Raw genomic sequence first — 21,536 nt, 5'->3', positions numbered from 1 at the left:
AATGTATAAATCATGAAATCGCTCACAGAAAGACTAAATCAGAAAGACTCTTATTGGTCAAGACGTACATAACACACTTTACAACATCACTTGCTTAGTGTAAAACAGCTCATTTGCATAATCCAACCATCTGCCATATAAATACTGCAAAAACCAGACATCCCAATTAAAATATAAACAGTACAATAATAATATAAATAATGCCACCCTGCTGCCATATGGACACCACTATTCAATTTGTTTTAAAATAATTCATACCAGTTCATTTGGTTTGACTCGAGTTACGGAGGTCAGTGACCTAAATGGAGGATTAAGTTCTTGGGTAAATAATTTCCAAGACAATTGACAAAGATTTCTAGACCTGTGAAATTAATCTGTGAGAAACGTCTCATCTTAAGATTTCTTTTGGAATCATCTGCAATATTGTGGGACTGTATTTTTGTTACTGTAAAGAATTCCATGTGGCTGATTTAATGAATTTATTTTAATAACTTTTATGGCTTGGTAATATTTTGTACTGAGTAACAGAATGTGCTATAGTTATTTTTCAAAAAGAATAAATAAAAATAAATAAAAACAAACAAACAAACAAACAAACAAACAAATAAATAAAAGACCATTTAAAGTGCCAATAAAACATTGGTGCTATTATTATTATTATTATTATTATTATTATTATTATTATTATTATTATTATTATATAAAATAAAGTTTTATTTTTTTAGTCAATATTTAAGTCACCATGTTCAGTCAGCATGAATAATCGCAGAAAAGAAGGAAAAAGAAATTCATTTCTTGTTGTACACCTTGACCTGAGGTTCAGCAGAATGAAGCAGACTGAATCACTTTTACAGTGAAAAAGTAATGAATGAATGGAAGTCTGAAAAAATATCCCAGCCCAAAAACACAGTTTTCAGATTTTTGTTCCTATTTGTGTGTGTGTGTGTGTGTGTTTGTGTGTTGGGTAGATAAATGTGTGCTGAATAGGTTGAGAATTTGTGCATCACTGTGTACTCACTCTTACTCATTACCACAAACTGACGAGTGTCTCTTCCTGATAATCACACGCTGCTGCACAAGGCCCATATTGCCCTCTCCTTCAAAGCCGTAATTAACGCACTGTGTGTATGTGCGTGTGTGTGTATTTGTGGTTCACCCGTATGTGTGTTTCGCTTTCAGATACACTGAGCTTTATTATCAGATCTGTACGTTTATCCACAGCCAGTGTTTCAGCTGAAATTTTTACTGACATGCATTAAACATACCGTGGTGTGACGGGGTATTACAGGCTTGATGAAACTATAAGGAACTGCAGATGGACTTTCACTGTGGTGACAGCTATAAATTTGCACAGTTTATAGATGGATAAACGTGTCTGAAGCTTTAAGATGAAGCACAGCTTATCTTGTAACATGTATCACATAGTATTCTGTTATCTGATTTTAGAAGAGAGCAATAAAACACCTTTCTCTGACTGTTAGTTTCCCTTCGCAGGACTGCTGAACAAACAGAATATAGATGGAAATTAAGAAAATAAAACATCACGTTGTTTTCAGGGCTCCTTCTCTATCCAATAATTTGATACGTCTCTCCAGTGCTGTTCACTACAAAGCACATGTTTGTGTAGTTTATATGATTTTATTTTACTTTATTTTTTTTATCTTGTTTATCTGTTACTTTATTTTTATAATGAGTTTAGTTATAGCTAGGATTATTTACAGTCCTGACTTCAGCATTGTAAAAACTACTGATCTCTGATGACGTGTGCATGAGGCGTTATGTACATCTGGACACGCCCCTTTTCCCCTCCTATCAGTGCCACAGATGATGTTTGTCAATCAGAGAGAGCTGGGGGACTCGATAGGACGATGGCATATTACATATTGCATATTATACAGTCTACAGCAACAATTTAACGTTTTCTCTTTTTTGTATTGAAGCAGGCTCAGGAGAAGCATAAGGATATTTAGAGACACTTAACATCCTTATGCTCTGAAAACACAGTCCAGTATTTAAAATGGTGAGAAAGATCAAAACATGATTAGCTGTGAAATAACAAAGCTGAGAAATAATCAAGGACTAGTCCAGAAAATAAAGGCTCTAAACAATAATAAATGCTCAGAACCTACAAAGGAATTCGATAAGACAACTTTACCATTTGGTGCAGTGTGAAGATATTTTTAATATAATATACTTAGCTTAGCAGTGGGAACTATACTGTTATTTCCTGGATCGATTTTATACAGATTAATAAAGTGACAGATAAATAATTTTAACAGATGCTGAATACTTGGCTAGTGAACTTGATATCATGTTAATTCATTTTTGATATTCTATTAACTAACTATCTAAACTATCTAGCAGACCAAAGACATAAACTTCTTTTAGTTGTTATATGTGTGATAGAAACTTTAATAATTCAAATGTCATTCAAATAATGACTTGAATTAAAAACGCACTCGAACACTGAGTTTGAGTTCAGAACACTAATTAATATCACTCACTCTCTCTCACTCACTCATTTTCTAGCGCTTATCCGAACTACCTCGGGTCACGGGGAGCCTGTGCCTATCTCAGGCGTCATCGGGCATCAAGGCAGGATACACCATGGACGGAGTGCCAACCCATCGCAGGGCACACACACACTCTCATTCACTCACGCAATCACACACTACGGACAATTTTCCAGAGATGCCAATCAACCTACCATGCATGTCTTTGGACCGGGGGGGGAAACCGGAGTACCCGGAGGAAACCCCCGAGGCACGGGGAGAACATGCAAACTCCACACACACAAGGCGGAGGTGGGAATCGAACCCCAACCCTGGAGGTGTGAGGCGAACGTGCTAACCACTAAGCCACCGTGCCCCCCATAATTAATATGATAATGACAAAAATAATCACTTCCCTGATTTAGTTCTGGTAAAATAGTACTGTGTCTGTGTGTGTTTGATAACACACTGCATGTAAATAATACAGTAATAATAATTATGTAGTCACAGTTCATTTTTTTCTTATATGTCTGGCACTATTCTGAAAAAACCTTGATCTGTCTGCTCTGCAGATTGGCACTCTGATAATATGCCTCTTTTTGTCTGTTTCCGTCTGTAGAATAAGAAAAGATGTCAACACGAACGTTTCTGCAAACGTGTCGATTAGTGAAATAGCTGTGTGCTGCTCTTTCTATCTGTTGAAGTGCTTTTTGTTGCTCATAATTAAAAAATCACCCTGTGAGAGATCAGACGACTGGTGAGACGAAGTCTTGTGACAGCACTTCTACATGTATCACATGGATGAAGAGGTGCAAAGCTCGTTCGTTCAGTCGTGGAAGAAACATCTCTGGAAGGCTCGGTGCTATCGACTGCCATGTCCCTTGAATTCTGAGTTTGTAGGTTTGGCTAGGGTCCAATCATGAAGGACGTAGCAGAGCAGTATTAAATAGATGCTGCAAGTCAGCATCCGTTAAAGCCTGATCATCCAGCTAATGAGATGGATACAATGCCAAACACATTTTGTTGTATGAGCGGTGGAACAGTGTAATAGATAGATAGATGGATGGATGGATGGATAGATAGATAGATAGATAGATAGATAGATAGATAGATACTAGAAGTGCAAACAAATGCAGATAAATATATAAATATATGTACAACAATAAACAAAGTTATGGCAGGTGTTATGTGCATAAGAATAGTAGTAGGAGTATAGGAATATGTGCCAGCTGTATAGACTGTAAAATATGTCTAAAAAATATAATTATATATGCTGTTCAAATGTGTGTAACCAAGAAATATACAGTGTATTTACAGATAATATACATATACAGTTATATACATTTATAATTGGTGGAAAAGATGTAATGGAGTGGACAGTGTGGAGCAAAACTGCAAGGTGATTATCAGCAGTGAAGTGTTAGTGAGATATCAGGGTCCTAGAGGTGTTGTGTAGAGTTCAGTTTATGGTTGTGGGAGGGAAATGGCCCTGAAACTGCTGGTTCTGGTGCAGATGGTCCTGTATCTCTTTCTGAATGGAGGGAGGTTGAACCCTGTGACTAGGGTGGAAGGAGTCATTGATGATATTATGTGCTCTGCACCAAGGTTCAAAAAGGTGTTCTTATGTACATTTAAGCAGGAACCTGTGACTAGACCTCCATAATGGCTGCGGTGGCTGATGTGAAAACTCGATGAACTTGCTAGCACTGGTAGACCCTTGTTCTTGAAATTAACCAGTACATTGAACACTATATGAAATACAAGCTGATGTAGGTGCATGTAGATGTCCACAGCCACAATACCTCAGACCAGAGATTTGTGTCTGATGTTCATGAGGAACACATAGGACTAACCTTCATTCCCTCCGGTTCACTGCATACACACTAGACTTCAGCTCTAACTTAAAGAGCTGCAACATTGAAACTTATAATCTTGCCTGAAGACATCTCAGTAGTGGGGTGAATCAGGGCATGGATGGCGGTTAAAGACCTACTTATTCAGGAAACACTTCAACTAGCACTTCTTTCCTTATCTTTTGCATTAAAAAAAAAAACAAAACAAAAAAAAAACATCTTTGACACTTTTTCATTGTAACTCTGCACAAATGTTTTAAACTCATGGTATCTTAAGTATGTAACTTAGTGATCCAGCATTAATGTATTCAATGTTAGCGATTTAAGCACTTATGTACATCACTCTGGATAAGGGCGTCTGCCAAATGCTGTAAATGTAAATGTATGGAAGATGAGTACGGGAATGTAGCTGCCAGCTTTGTGGAATGGTGTGAACTAAACAAATAGATTTCTTCGCACAGGCCATTTTAGCACAATCAGCAGATTTTTGTGTGATTCAGGTCTGGTCCCTGGCTAGCTCATTTAAAAACTGTGATTTTTTGGTGAAACCCTTCTTTTGCTGTTTTGGATGCATGTTTTGGGTGAAATTTCAGCTTACTAGCAGATACCTGAAGATTTTACACTAAATTCACCTGTATATTTGTATATAATATTTGTAGCTATTACTGAAGCCTCCTGGTGGTCCAGGAGTTCTGGGTTCAATCCCCAGGCCAGGTTCCATTCCTGGGCAAGAAGCTAACACAGCCACTGAAGAGTTCATTCTCAGTGTCTGTCCCAAGCCCAGATAAAATGGGAGGGTTGCATCATGAAGGCCATTCGTCATAAAACCTGTGTGAAATCTAATATGTGGACCACGTGATATGCTATGGTGAACAGGAAGCAGCTGAAAGAACAAAACATTTGTAGCTATTCATGGTTCCCTCCACCTTGATAAAAGCTCCAGTTCTGAAGAAAGAAAAATGTGATGTTGCCACCACTGTGTTGCACTGAAGGTCTCTTGAGGTTGGTTGGATGGATGTTGTTACGGTGTACTGAACGGAAGGGTATGAGTTTGAATCCCAGGTCCACCAAGCTGCCACCACTGGGCCCCTGAACAAGGCCCTTAATGGTGATGTGCTATTTTGCACTAAATATACATTTTAAAATTGGTCTCATCAGAGATACAGCATGTTATCTCATCAGAGATACCATAACACGTTTTGCCGCATGGTTTGGTGTGATTTTCTTGAGCTTGGATGCTTTTATTTTGTGAGAAAGAGCTTCCGTCCCGCCGTCCTACCCCACAGCCCAGAAAATGAGATTTCTCTATTTCACATGTAGAGAGTAATCAGTATGTGTTATATACTCCTGAAGCTCCTTTAATGTTGCTGTAGGGCTCTTGGCGGTCTCTCTGGTATGTTTTTCTCTTGTCCTTTTATAATTTGGAGGTACATCATGTTCTTTTTTATGTCTCTCCTGTGCATAATAATTCTGAACATGAGATTGAATGTGATTGGTTCATTCTCATCACAGCCACAACCACATACCAGGTTATTCTAATTTTTGTTCTATTTCCCTGTGTTTTCCAAAATGTTTCGGGTTGTTTTTCACTTCATTTTACATCACAAAAAAACCTGCCATTTTAACAGGGGTGTGTAGACTTTTCTATCCACTGTACATGTTAGGACTGAGGTCAGGTCTTTGTGAAGGCCATTCTGAAACTTTAGATTTGTCTTTGTTTTTGTCTTTTTCCTGTTGAAATGCTTGATTTCTTCCAAGAACATCCCTTTTTTTTGCTGAAAGTTTGCTTGTGCTGAAGAAACTTAACATAATCTTCCTTTTCATTATTCTCTCCCCTTTCTGCAGTGCACCATTTCCACAAGAAGCAAAACAACCCCAAAGCAAAGTGCTAATTTACTTTGCTGTGTGTATATTTTGGACACACTTCACTTTTCAAAAGACCCAATTAAATGTATAAAGGACGTGCATTTTGTGAAACAGAAGCATGCTTTCCCATCGTAGTGGATGGGAAGTGTTGCAGAAATGCCTGAATTCCCAAGCCTGTCATGACCTTATGATCCCGGCTGTAGTTAACATCCTATTACTCTATTTCTTCGATTTAAACCAAAAGAGAAAAAAAGAGAGTATTCCTCTAGGGATTGGTGGGTTTGGTGCATTATACGTCTTATTTTCATGTGGTTCTATTTTTAATCAAAGCTCTGACCGAACAGGATGACTTGGTCTGTTATTAATATGTACAGTTTGTTTTTATTTGGAAAAGAGTCTCACAAAACTGCTAAGCGAGCTTTATGGGCAAAATGTTTCACGTCATATAGACCTGTGCAGAAAGTCACAGCCTGAGTCTGTATAATCAACAGACATCAATAAATAAAGAATAATAATTGTTCTCAATAAATATTCTCTCTCTCTCTCTCTCTCTCTCTCTCTCTCTCTCTCTCTCTCTCTCTCTCTCTCTCTCTCTCTCATGCTTTTCTCTGTCTGTACTTGCATGCTTTTGTTCATGGGCCCTGGTTTTTGTGGGAGAGTGATTCTGAGTACGACTATCTATCTGATAATAAATCGTGAGAAAAACAGCTCTGTGTGTGTGTGTGTGTGTGTGTGTGTGTGTGTGTGTGTGTGTTTGTAAATGATTGCACTTGACCCCTCTGAACAGCAAATGGTAGTAATTATGTCATGGCAGCACAGTTGAGTTACTCTGTCTCGTATTTTCATTCCACACTTTAAAGTCTGTGGTGTTTAGTGACTTGATTAGTGATTTCATTTGAGTGACACTGATATAGTGCAAGAACACTCCACTCTCTGGTGTTAGCACAAAGATTTTAGCAGTGTTTACAGAACAAGCAAGGAAGCTTATTTTGGAGGAATAGCAATCGTTAACAGAGCCATATATAGTCTTGACTTTGTGTGTGTGTGTTCACTGGGGACTCTTTCACCCTGGTAAATACAGCCTCATCACTGCACAGACACTCTCAGCAATTATGGACACCTCATAAGCAGTCATCACTCAACTTGTTCAATTTCTTCCGATAACACAATCCACTCAGGGACCGTAAGCTTCTCTAAATGACTTTCTGCACCATGTCATTGTGAACATTGAATGTGTGGGTGCATCTGAAGTGTCTGGTGTTTTTCAGTGTGGTATTAAATGGTATTTATTCACCATGCTCCTTTAGGGCCTTTTACTAGAGTTGTACGAGCAGGAAATGCAGTTCCCCCACACTTATTAGTCATGTTTCTGCTGCAGAGGTTTCTGAAGAACTATTTTGAATTAGACCTACTGTATACACTTCCGAGACAAGTTCCTGGTTTTTTCCATCACACTGGATGAACTGTATCATTTCATCTATAAGCAAATGTAAAAAAGGTTTCCGTCTCACACCATTTGTTTGTGGGCTTCATACTAGGGCAGGTTGGTCCTGGAGGACCTCATCCTGCACATTTGTGTGTTTTCCCAGCTCCAGCATGTCCACTTCAACTATAACAGCCAGTAAGGGCTGTTAACTAGCTTATATTTTGAATCAAGTGTGTTGGGAGCAGGGAAAACACTGATAATTGCATGACAGTGGTGACTCCATTACCAGGGTTGGGAGCCATTAATCATCCTAGGAACAAGAACCACTTCTTCTTAGTGAACACTGAGAACGGGACTGAAGATTTCTTTTTTTGTGTTGTGTGTATAAGTTTTTGTACCACAGCGATGTTTTATGACTGTCCGTAGGTTTGCTACAATTCAAATCATAGGTCTATTTGCATTTTCATGTACAGCATTTGACAGATGTCATCATCCAGAGCAACAGACACGTTTACCTAATTTTATACAACTGTGAAATTGAGGATTAAAGACCTTGCTCAGGGACGCAGCGGTGGCAGCTTGGTGGCAGCTTGGTGAATCTGGGATTCAAACTTGCAATATTCCAATCAGTAGTCAATGCGCGTGTTCTAAAGCGCGTGTTCTAAAGCTATATCATTTCAAGTCATGGCTTGTTTGTGAAAGACTCTTGTCGTTTTGATCAAGTCATGTGAGACTCCTGTGTTTCTCTGTGTTTCCTGTTCAGGGTCCTTTACGCTCAGGGCTTTTTGAGGTGTGTTGGGTTTGAAATATAATTCTTTGAAATATGAATATAAAATAAAAAAAGCAACAATCCTTTACTGCTTTATTTTAAATTATAAATTCATATAATTTAATATTTTAAACTCAAACTGTTGGATGGCGGCTCTTAGATGACGGCATGATCAGGAAAACCATGCAACTGAGAGAATTGTTAAATGAATCTAAATGAATAACTTAAAGGAACAGATTGAGATATCTCATGTCAGTGAAGAGACCAAGACAAATGGCATCGCTAATCACTTCTATAATCACTTTGGCAGCTAATTCAGGGACGTGCGTAATGGATTCTTCTCCTGCTCCTTGTCATGGGATATTCTCCAGGACAGTGGTGTTTTTCTGATGCATTTTTAGTCTTATTAACTCTCAGAGGAGAAGGAAATGAGATTTCGGTGCGGGAACAAGTATTAATTATAGTTTTGATGTTTTGATGTAAGTTATAACATGAACCAGTTTATTTAACACATGCTCCACTGCATTAAATGTATCTTTAAACACAGAACAAGTATGATGTGACAGGAAGTGCCATTGTTTAGGTGTGACAACACATAACAGCGTCTCCTTCTTAATTATTTTCCTACAGCAGTAAGCCTCATCTGTTTGGCTTTTCTTGTGTTAACTATTTAATCCATCGTTCAACAGGAAGCAGGTGCAATCATGCAGTGTTTATACTGAATAACTCTTACAATTGAAATAAACCCTGGACTCCTTCCTGTGACCGTATCCTCAGGACTACAGGCACTGGAGGTATAAAGCACAGTGAGTGCAGGGGAGTAGCTCGCCGGTCGTTGTTGTGCGGCTCTGATGTGGGGTGGTTTCTTGGGCGTTAGTGCAACTCCTCTGAATGCTACTCATATAATCTAAATATGAACCAGTGTTGGACGAATTTCACATACACAGCACTCTTAGAACACTGAAGGACATTTTTAGTAGTTGAGCAAATATGTAGATCCACTCGGCCTCAATCAAGCGCTGAGTAACGCTACTGTATGTGCTTGGTTTTCAGTGATGTCGTATTTAAAGAGGATGTGCTCTGCATTCTCTGCTGTTCGACTGAGGGATTTCAGGGAGATTAAATATTTAATGCTCATATTATTTAGTATTTATCTGAAAACACATTTGTAAAGTTTTTATTCCAAAACAAAAGAATAAGTTAGGGTGGGCACAGGGACTTAGTGGTGAGCACCTCCCTCCTCTGCTCTTTGTGTGTGTGCTTGTGTGTGTGTGTGTGTGTGTGTGTGTGAGTGTGTGTGCGTGTGTGTGTGAGACTGTGTGTGTGTGTGCATTTGTGTGTGTGTGTGTGTGTGTGCATGTGTGTGTGTGCGTGTGTGTGTGTGCGTGTGTGTGTGAGACTGTGTGTGTGTGTGCATTTGTGTGTGTGTGTGTGTGTGTGCATGTGTGTGTGTGCATGTGTGTGTGCGTGTGTGTGTGTGTGTGCGTGTGTGTGTGTGGAGATTGCGTGTGTGTGTTTGTGTGTGTGTGTTTGTGTGTCTTTGCGTGTGTGTTTGTGTGTGTGTGTTTGTGTGTTTGCGTGTGTGCTTGTGTGTGTGTGTTTGCGTGTATGTGTGTGGAGTTTGCATGTTCTGTTCATGCTTCAGGGGTTTCACCTGGTTATTCCATTTTCCTCCCTAGTCCAAAGACATGTGATGTAGGCTGAAATTCTACTCTAAATTGTCCATAGTGTGTGAATGTGTGTGTGTGTGTGTGTGTGTGTGGGTGTTCCCCACCAGTCTTCCTCTCTTTGCCTGCTGAGGAGATAATTTACCTAAAAAGAACTGTAGATCGCATGTCATGCCATGGGGGATGTGGTAGCCTAGTGCTTAAGGTACCTGACTACCAATCAGAAGGTTGTGAGTTTGATTCCCATGTCCACCAGGCTGCTACTGCTGGGCCTCTGAGCAAGGCCCTTGTTGCTCAGTTGTATAAAATAAGATAAAAAATGTAAGTCGCACTGGATAAGGGCTGCTGTAAATGTTAAATGATATAACAGACTCATAAAAAAGAGAGAAATATCTGTGATCAAATCTCTGTACGAGCATTCCTGTGTCAAACCTTCCACGGTCCTCCTCTATAACAATGCTTCATTAACTTTTGCTAGTCTCTCTGCTAATACACCAGATGTTTTTGCCGTAGATGAAGTGTCTAGAGGGGGGCAAGGTGGCTTAGTGGTTAGCATGTTCGCCTCAAACCTCCAGGGTTGGGGGTTCGATTCCTGCCTCCACCTTGTGTGTGTGGAGTTTGCATGTTCCCCCCGTGCCTCGGGGGTTTCCTCCGGGTACTCCGGTTTCCTCCCCCGGTACAAAGACATGCATGGTAGGTTGATTGGCATCTCTGGAAAATTGTCTGTAGTGTGTGATTGTGTGAGTGAATGAGAGTGTGTGTGTGCCCTGCGATGGGTTGGCACTCCGTCCAGGGTGTATCCTGCCTTGATGCCCGATGATGCCTGAGATAGGCACAGGCTCCCCGTGACCCGAGGTAGTTCGGATAAGCGGTAGAAGATGAATGAATGAATGAATGAAGTGTCTAGACAGGTATTTGTTGCTTGAGGAAGCCTTTATGTCCAAGGTTACCAAGTATTAAACACTCTTACATTATATCTCTTGGCTGTAGGTGCAGACAGCTGGGTCTTTATACACAGCAGCTGAGGTCATGTCCATGGGATGGTCATGAGGGGCTTAAGCTGTGTTGGTGTGTTTTTCTGCATCCTGCACCTCTCGTACTGATGCCCTTCATTGCTTAATTGCTGAGTGGATCTAAATAAATAAATTGTGTGTGTGACCTTTCAGATGTATCCTGCTGTCACACACTAACAGACTTATGAGAGACTGTGATGTCAGCGTGTCCTTTGGCACAATGTAGTTATTGATTGTCATTTCCTGGTTTTAATTATCCTCTAGTGCAAATGAATGAAATGGAAAGGACAACAGTGTGAACTGCCAATCAGCACGATTCCCCCTCAGCTGGACCAATCACAGTGCAAAAAGGATTCAGTGCCTGTGGCCAGTAAGGGGATTGACCTTGTTTTTAGGCACATCAGGAATTACACGGTGCAGCTGCTTGTGGGTGATAATGTGTGTAATAGAGAGGGATGCTGAGCGTGTAGCTGTCATTCTTTCTCTTTCACTTTCTTTCTGTTTTTTTTTTTTTTATTTTATCTCTAGCACCTTAATTTCTCTGTTCCACCTCAGTTTAATCTCAGTCTTACTCTGGACTGTCAACCTCTTCCTCTTTATATCTTCTATGGGATACTGTCAGTATGGTGCTAATGCTCATTAACATCAGTGTACATGTGTGTGCCTGTGTGTGCGTGTGCGTGTGTGTGTATACAGGCTCCAAGTGTGTGCCATCTTGATAATATTTCTTATTAATTGTATTCACCATAGAAGCTACACACACACACACACACACTCTCACACACACACACACACACACAGACATACACACTCTCACTCTCTCTCTCTCTCTCTCAAATTGGATGACTCATCCTCAGTGAGCTGCAGCAGGGTTTTCCTTCTTACCAACAGTGTTGCTCTCACTGTACTCTCTCTCTCTCTCTCTCTCTCTCTCTCTCTCTCTCTCTCTCTCTCTCTCTCTCTCTCTCTCTCTCTCTCTCTCTCTCTCTCTCTCTCTCTCTCTCTCTCTCTCTCTCTCTCTCCTGCTGAGTGAGAAACACCCAGGCCATTAAAATACAGATTCTTCTGAGATGAGCCAGCATATTTAAAATGATTCCTCTTTAACCTCACATGTTCAGCTCTGTCCTCTTTTTTATTTTCTATATTAAAATTCACTCACTGTGCCTCATTTTGTACCTCATTTTCAACACGGTCCATCACCTCTTCACAAATCATCATACTGTTCAGTGTATATCACATATTAGCACCGAACTACTACAAATTAACAAGCTACTAAACTCTTCTTCTTCCTGGATGTGCCGTATCTCTGTGTAAATAATTCACAGAAATTACTGAATGATTAGTAAGCTAAGTTTTACAGTTAAATAGTAAGACACCATTTTTAATTTCGCTTCTTTGTTTTATGCACTAGAAAATTGTGGATCTTGATATTCAATTCTTTTCAATTCAATTTAATTCCATTCATAGAATTTTTGTACTTTTATCAACAGACATTGTCACAAAGCAGTTTTACAGAAATCCAAATATAAAATATTATTTTAAACCAAGCCCTAATTGTAAAGAGACTGAGGTTGAGACCGATTGAAGGGACAGGCACAAGTCAGGTGATTAGCAAACAGGATAAACTAGGTAGGGCAAAAACACAGGAACTGCCTCCAACAACCCTAATCAATACACAATTGTCAGACTGTATATTTATAATCACACCCTCCAGTGTCACCCAAATGAGGATGAGGTTTTTCCTCACCCTTTCTCACCCTTTTTGAGTCTGGTTCCTCTCAAGGTTTCTTCCTCTCCTCAGTCACCTCAGACTTGTTCATTGAGGATAAATACAAACACGTTTAAATATAAGTTTATTATTAATTTATGGTTTATATTAATCGTTGTATAATATTACATTTCTTGTATTATGTTTCTTATGTTCTGTAAAGCGGCTTTGAGACAATGTCCATTATAGAAAAAATGCTAGAAAAATACATTTGAATTGAATTGAATTGATTTGAATTGGACTGTGTGTAAAAACCAGTGAAACCATATAAATAAAGACGTAAACAAAGGCTTGGTATCATCACACACTTCACAATGTGGGAATGAGTGAGAGTCTTCTAAAGCTTGATTGTGGGAGTGTGTGATGGGAAACAGTTAACAGTCTCATTAACAGTTCTCCGACTGAGAGCAAGGCAGCGTGTGTGTTCTGGGAACTGGAGTCTGGGGCAGTGATGCATGATGGGAGGTGGAGTTTGAGCATTCATTTTTCCTAACACTAACGAGCGAATAAGATGCAGCCCTTAAGTATGTTATCAGAACAATGTAGAATTACTGATGACTTCTGGAGAAAAAATGTAATCATAACATAAGCATGTCACCATTTTTCAGGTGTATCATTCATTCATTTACATTTCTATTACTGGCATTTGGCAGACACGATTGCACAGAGAGAATAAGTGCTAATTATCAATGATAATCGGTGGTTCTATTGGTTCACTGGGTCACATACGTACAACTCAATCAGTTTAAAAACTCCAAGAAGAGCACATAGACTTTTTTCAATTAAACAAGTGCGAGTTGAAGTATTTCAGGAAGAGGTAGGTTTTTCCACGTCGTTTGAAAATGGCCAGTGACTCGGCTGTTTCGTACGGTGGCCGGGAAGTGCAAAACACATTAACAAATCCGAAAACACATTAACAAATCCCAAAACAAATTAACAAATCCCAAAACACATTAACAAATCCGAAAACAAATTAACAAATCCCAAAACACATTAACAAATTAGAAAACAAATTAACAAATCCGAAAACACATTAACAAATCCCAAAACACATTAACAAATCCCAAAACAAATTAACAAATCCCAAAACACATTAACAAATCCCAAAACAAATTAACAAAACAGAAAACACATTAACAATTCAAAAAACACATTAACAAATCCCAAAACACATTAACAAATCAGAAAACACATTAACAAATCCCAAAACACATTAACAAATCAGAAAACACATTAACAAATCAAAAAACACATTAACAAATCAAAAAACACATTAACAAATCCCAAAACAAATTAACAAAACAGAAAACACATTAACAAATCAAAAAACACATTAACAAATCAGAAAACACATTAACAGATCAGAAAACACATTAACAAATCAAAAAACACATTAACAAATCAGAAAACACATTAACAAATCAGAAAATACATTAACAGATCAGAAAACACATTAACAAATCCCAAAACAAATTAACAAAACAGAAAACACATTAACAAATCAAAAAACACATTAACAAATCAGAAAACACATTAACAGATCAGAAAACACATTAACAAATCAAAAAACACATTAACAAGTCAGAATACACATTAACAAATCAAAAAACACATTAACAAATCAGAAAACACATTAACAAATCAGAAAACACAACGACAAGTCAGACAACCCAGAAACGGTAGTGTATCGTTTTTTTGAATGGAAACTTACCGATCATTGGATAAGACACCTGTCACTCAAGATATACATTTATGGAATCTTATGTGTAATGTGTAAAGTTCTCTGTTTAAATAAAGTTCTCCGTTCAAGAAAATAACAGAATTAATCCACAGTAATCCATTCCATCCATCCATTACAACTTTTCCCTGCGGCAGACTGTTGAACTTCATGTATACTTTGAGTGACAGGTGTCTTGTCCAATCACAAACTATACCAACCGCTTCCGGGTTGTTTGAAATGTCGTTGTGTTTTCTGATTTGTTCATTTGTTTTCTGATTTGTTAATTTGTTTTCTGATTTGTTAATGTGTTTTCTGATTTGTTAATTTGATTTGTTTCGTGCACCGATTCAGACAACCCGGAAGCGGTAGGTATAGTTTGTGAATGGAAAATGTCTCGTCCGATGATGGTAAGTTTCCATTCACAAACTATACCAACCTCTTCCGGGTTGTCTGACTTGTTAATGTGTTTTGGGATTTGTTTATTTGTTTTGGGATTTGTTAATTTGTTTTCTAATTTGTTAATGTGTTTTGGGATTTGTTAATTTGTTTTCGGATTTGTTAATGTGTTTTCGGATTTGTTAATGTTTTGCACTTCCCGGCCACCGTAGTTTCGAGATCTAGGGGAAGTTTTTTCCACCACCCAGGTGACAGAACAGAGAAGAGAAGATTCATTCATTCATTCCTTCATCCATGAAACACTTTCATTCATACTTTAGCCTGGTTAGGGTTGTGGTGGAACTGGAATTTATGGGCATGAGGTGGGAATACACCCTGGACTATATACACCAGTCCATCACACATTCCCACATTCATTCAAATTTATGGGCAATATGAACTCACCAATCCACCTGCATGGTTTTGGGAGTTTGGAATGAAATCAATATAGAACCCAGAGAGCTACAAACAGAACATCCCACTAGTCCTGGACAATATGATGAGTATAATATATATTATAATAACTATAGTATTTCCTATTAAATAATTTGCTATATATAATAGATAATAGAATTCAGTTTTGTAAAATTTTGTCTTTGTATAAGGTTAATAATCTTATACTTGTTTGATTTTTCTTTATAATCTTATAAAGAATAATACTAAATATCTTATTATATTTGAGACTTTTTTCTTACAAAGATATTTTATTTTTTTGCACTGCGTTTTAATGTTGAATTTTATTTCTCCTCATTCATGTGATAAAACCGTAAAGTATCACATACTGTACATATTGTCTACTGTACAAATATCTAGTATCGTGACATGATATTTTTTTATCTTGCGGGCAGCCGTAAATCACAGCCAAACAAAAAGATCAGCAACCGATTCTGTACAGTAAACACATCCTCACACCAGTCTAGTTATAGAAATTGGCAGATTTGAATAAAGATCCTTGTTACCCAGAGTGACGAGTGAGACTTAATGATTGCGACTGATGTTTAATATGAAGCTCTTCTTTGTTTTAGTCCCATTAACCCGAACTGGTCTCTTTATCAGTTCAATCTATTGTTCCTCAGCTGGACTCTTTCAAAGCTTATCATCATTATTGAATTAAAACAAAACCGGAATACAAACATCATATATATTATAAACATAGACCAGTGTGTTGACTGGTCACTAGACTGGTCTCTCTCTGTCTCTCTCTGTCTCTCTCTCTCTCTCTCTCTCTCTCTCTCTCTCTCTCTCTCTCTGTCTCTCTCTCTCTCTCTCTCTCTCTCTCTCTCTCTCTCTCTCTCTCTCTCTCCTTCTCACTTGTGGAATGTTTTGCAAGCTCCAGCCAATTTACTTTTTGTGTGTTAGTAATGGGTTTATACTTTATGCTGGTGTTACACTCGTATATGCCTGCTCTAGTGTGTTTGTGTGTGTTCCGCTTAAAACCCTCTGGTACTAAACCATCCCTTTATGTGCATCATTGTGGCTTTACTAAATACCACATAAACCTGCAAAACTGTTCCTTATTTTAGTGTGGAAGGATAACAAATAAAATAAAGTGCAGAATTTTTTAACCACTACTTTTTATTTTATTTTAGCCTTTATAACGTGGTTTTGAGGTAAACTATGATTGCTTTCTACTATGCTTTAGTTAAAAATTTAAAGTTTACTATATTTGAAAGACATTATAAACAACACATGTAGCTGTGTGTGTGTGTGTGTGTGTGTGTGTGTGTGTGTGTGGGTGTGGGTGGGTGGGTGTCAGTACAGTATATAAGGTAAGACTGATATGTGTGACCAGATGTAGTCTATACTGAATGTGTGTTTCTGTTTATCTGTGCAGTATATGGAGAGGACTGAATGTCAACTGTGCAGACAGCTCAGGATACACACCTCTGCACCATGCTGCACTCAATGGACACAGGTAATACACACACACACACACACACACACACAAACAAATGTGCAAACTTGTTCACATAAGCTTGAGAAAACTCCCACCTTACACTGTAGGGCACTATAGTATGTGCACCACTGACCATCACGTCCATATGTTTTTTCCTCCAAGCTGATACCACAAAGTGGAATGTCTCTGTATGTTGTAGCATTATGATTTTCTTCATTGGAACTAAGGTACATTTATGGCATTTGGCAGGCATTTTATCCAGAGCGACTTACATTTATCTAATTTTTATACAACTGAGCAATTGAGGGTTAAGGGCCTTGCTAAAGGGCCCAGCAGTGGACGCTTGTTGGACCTGGGAAACAAACTCACAATCTTCTGTTCAGTAGACCAACACCTTAGCCACTAAGCTACCACATCAAACTTAGACAAATACTAACTAATAGACTAAAACCCTGCTCTAGCATGAAAATGCTCCTGAGCACAAAGCCCCTGAGGTCCATGAAGATGATTAAGGTGTTAAGGTTGGCGTGGAACACACGAGCCCTGATTCTGACTCAACCCCACTGAACACCTTTGGGATGAACTGGAACACAGACTGAACCCCAGACCTCCTCACTTATCCAACAGCAGTGTCTGATCTCACTAAGGTTCTTGTACTTGTATGATCACTAAAATCCCCACAGCCACACTAACATATCTATTGGAAAACCTTCTTAGAAAAGTGGAGAATATTATAGCAGCAAACACGGGGGGGGAATGAATCTGAAATGAGATATTCAACAAGCACGTATGTGATGGTCAGATGTCTACACATTTTTAGCCAAATAATGTACACCCAGGATCCGACGTGCTTGACAACACTCTTAGACAGTTCTTTTCAGACCATGGCCAGGCTCCTATCTACTTGAATGGGAAGAGGCTTACAAAAATCAGAAAAAAATGGCATAATACATGGAAAAGCATCTGGTTTCTCTAGCTTTTGTGCACATGTATTTCAACGTTCAAGCAAAGCACCCAATAGCCTCAGCAATTTTGTGATCAGCTTTCTAATCAGCAGATTTCTAATCAGCTAATCATGTGGCAGCAGCATAATACATACACTCATACAGATATAGGTGAAGAGCTTCAGTTAATCTTCACTTCAAATGATGAATGATGAAAAATCTGTGCCTCTAACCATAGCATGGTTGTTGGTGCCAGATGGAGTGGTTTGAGTATTTCAAAAACTGCTGATCTCCTGGGATTTTCACACACAACAGTCTCTAAAGTTTACACAGCATGGTGCGAACTGTTCTGTGGGTCGAAATGTGGGTGGAAATGCCTTGTTGATAAGAGAGATCTAAGGATTATGGGCAGATTAGTTTGAGCTCTCAGGATGTCTATAGTAACTCTAAAAGCACTCTTTATAACCACATTGAGCAGAAAAGAATCTCAAACTTTTACATTTATAGCATATGGCAGACGCTCTTATTCAGAGCGACGTAAAAATAGCTTTGAGGTCTCGATCAATGAACACATCACCACTGGTACATTAGGTTACAGATTTAGGATACCATCATCCTAAAACTCTATTGTGAACTTTTTTTAAATACATAAAACAAACATTGTTTTAGAAAGATTTAGGTCTTCACCAATTGTTTGAAGATAGCCAGTGACTCAGCTGTCTTTAGCTGTGCCAGAACAGAAAATAGTCTTGCTGTATTCCTCTCTCTTAACCTGAGAGATGGTAGGACCAGTCAAGCAGTGCTACTAGATCTGTGCCAGGAGTGACAAGAGCTTTAAGGTAAGAGGGTGCTGGTCCATTTTTGCTCCGTAGGCAATGAATTTATCTTACAATAGAAACAGTTCCTTGCATTATAGACACTTTGTCCACACTTACACTTTTTGTGTGTGGTTTGTTTACACATCTTGGTGGTCGTAGAAGATTTTAATGAACCCATGCAATGTGGCAACTTGGTTTACCTTCTACTTTACTGAAAATGTTCATATTTCCAGGTAATCCTGCACAAGGATGTGACATGCATCTAAAAAGTGCTGTTCTTCACCTCTGTTCTTATGAGTGTCATTTTCACATGAATTAAACTAATGCATGAACATATTACCTACTATTTACAAACCTATGTGTACAAAGCTGATGTATGGAATTACAGAAGCAAAGCAGGGTTTGGAAGGAATAGTTGTACAGTATGCAAACCTATGACTATGGGCCTCATCCCTAGATCCAAAACCAAAACTACAGTGTGCCAGGAAAACTAGATTAGATTAAAAATTACTAGATTAAAAAATATATATAAAGTTTCCTGCTACTGAGTATCTACTTTTGTCTAACTCTTGTGACAGATAACACAAATAATATAACATTATATGACTTTAGACTAAAGAAGAAGCTAGTCAGCATCACCTTGTGGAAAGACTGCATCAAACTTATCTTCTTCTTCTTCTTCTTCTTCTTCTTTTGGCTTTTCTCGTTAGGGGTCACCACAGTGAATCATCTGTTTAAACCTAACTCTATCCTCAGCATCCTCTACTCTCACAGTGATTACCTTCATATCCTCTTTCAACACACTCATAAATCTTCACTTTGGCCTTCCTCTTGTCCTCTTACCTGGCAGCTCCATCTCCAACATCCTTCTACCAATATAACCATCTCCCTCCTCTGTACATGTCCAAACCATCTCAATCTAGTCTCTCTGACCTCTCTGTCCCCAAAACTAGGGATGTGGTAGCTCAGTGGTTAAGGTGTTGGGCTACTGATCGGAAGGTCATGGGTTCGAACCCCAGGTCCACCAAGCTGCCACTGCTGGGCTCCTGAGCAAGGCCCTTAACCCTCAGTTGCTCAGTTGTAAGTCACTCTGGATACGGGTGTCTGTAAATGTAAAACAGCCAACCTGAGCTGTCCCTCTGATGTGCTCGTTCATAATCCTGTCCATCCTTGTCACTCCTAAAGAGAACCTCAACATCCTCATCTCTGCCTCATGTCTTTTCCTCACTGCCACAGTCTCTAACCCCTACACCACAGCTAGTCTCACTACTGTAAACCTTTCCTTTTAACTGCATCACGCTGATCATAAAATTATAATAATGGAGAGTAATGTATATATATATCATCTTCTTTGTTATTCACAGGACGTTTCCTTCTACTGTGTCGAGTTTCTCTTAGCACCTTCAAATTGTATTAGTATTACACTTTCATGAGTAGAATCAAATCACTTCTAGGATCAAATAACTGCATTCAAATCACTATTACATGCCGCACTGACATCAGGGCGAAGACATTTGTATCCCTTTTCATGTATAAAATCTGTATAATGTAGCACCTGACAAACATCTCCAGAGTGAACACTAAATGAGGTGTTGTGTTTCTGTGTAGTAAACTAGAAAGTTTAAACAATTTTTTAAATGTAGGAAGGTCATGGGTTCAAACCCCAGGTCCACCAAGCTGCCACTGCTGGGCCCCTGAGCAAGGCCCTTAATGCTCAGTTGTAAGTCACTCTGGATAAGGGTGTCTGCTAAATGCCATAAATGTAGATGTAATACAGCACACTTAATATTTGCTTACAAGGTCTTTTCACCTCAATCTGCCACTTTTAGTAGTCGCCAATAAGCACAGTTCAAAGCAGAATTGAAACAGGGTTTAACTAATTTGTAGGTTTTCTTGCATGTTCACAAATGCATGTTAGGTCTATGGTCAGGACTTTGTGAAGGCCATTCAGAGAGTGTTATTTTAGCGTGATTTTTTTCTTGATTTTATAAATACCCAGCTAGTTTTTTTTGGGTCATTTGTCCTGCTGGAACACTGAAATCTATTCAGAGCTCCCCAGATTTTCCCAATGTAATACATGGGACTCAATCCCAATGTATGTGAGCACAGCAAGTGGCACCAGTTATAATTAACCACAATCACTCACACAACAGCCAGACTTCACAAACAAAAGTGGAAGCTTAATCAAGGAGCTTCTAGTAAGACCACAGATTGCAAGAATTGGATGAATGTTCATGGCAAAGATTGCAGGAACAGCAGGTATTAAACTGTAAAAGCTGGTTCCAGTCTCCAGAACAGAAACCTGAGTTCATACACAGTAGTTGACTCTAAAAACACAGTAGCAGATTTATAAGCTTTTATCAGCATCAGGATTTTAAACAGCTTCTTAAATTCTCCATAAAATCCTGGGAAAACGTTATTGGAATGTTAAAGGATATATTATTCAGAATTAATAAATTAATGTGGCTAAATAGCATAGTCTCACACTGAAATTTAAAGGAACTCTAAACTAAATTTCTAACAATATGAACAATTCTTAACCCTGTCTTTGCCAACATCACAGCACTGAGTCGTCTCCTATAATGCTGACTGAGATTGCAGAACAAGGAGTAAGGAATCGCAGCAGATCCTCCTGAGACCTTGGTGCTTTCTTGTGGACTTTCCTCTTTAGCCCACCCAAAAAGATTTTAATGGGGATTAGTGCTGATCCAGATATGATATGTGATATGTATTTCTCTCTCTCTCTCTCTCTCTCTCTCTCTCTCTCTCTCTCTCTCTCTCTCTCTCTCTCTCTCTCTCTCTCTCTCTCTCTCTCTCTCTCTCTCTCTCTCTCTCTCTCTCTCTCTCTCTCTCTCTCTCTCTCTCTCT

The 21,536-nt window shown here is 38.7% G+C and overlaps 1 protein-coding gene across 3 annotated transcripts in view; it reads left to right on the top strand.

Annotated features, from left to right (window-relative positions):
• anks1b (ankyrin repeat and sterile alpha motif domain containing 1B) overlaps positions 1 to 21,536 on the top strand; it is a 177,583-nt gene that overhangs the window by 17,946 nt on the left and 138,101 nt on the right. For all 3 annotated transcript variants that reach the window (XM_060886360.1, XM_060886359.1, XM_060886361.1), the window contains exon 2: positions 16,844 to 16,924. In XM_060886360.1, coding sequence (XP_060742343.1) covers positions 16,844 to 16,924 — 81 coding nt within the window. The remainder of the gene's footprint in view (positions 1 to 16,843; positions 16,925 to 21,536) is intronic.

The sequence above is a fragment of the Tachysurus vachellii genome, chromosome 14 (assembly GCF_030014155.1).
Source record: "Tachysurus vachellii isolate PV-2020 chromosome 14, HZAU_Pvac_v1, whole genome shotgun sequence".
Taxonomy (NCBI): domain Eukaryota; kingdom Metazoa; phylum Chordata; class Actinopteri; order Siluriformes; family Bagridae; genus Tachysurus; species Tachysurus vachellii.
The sequence above is the reverse complement of the archived record's forward strand: the minus strand, read 5'-3'. Positions and strand labels throughout refer to the sequence as shown.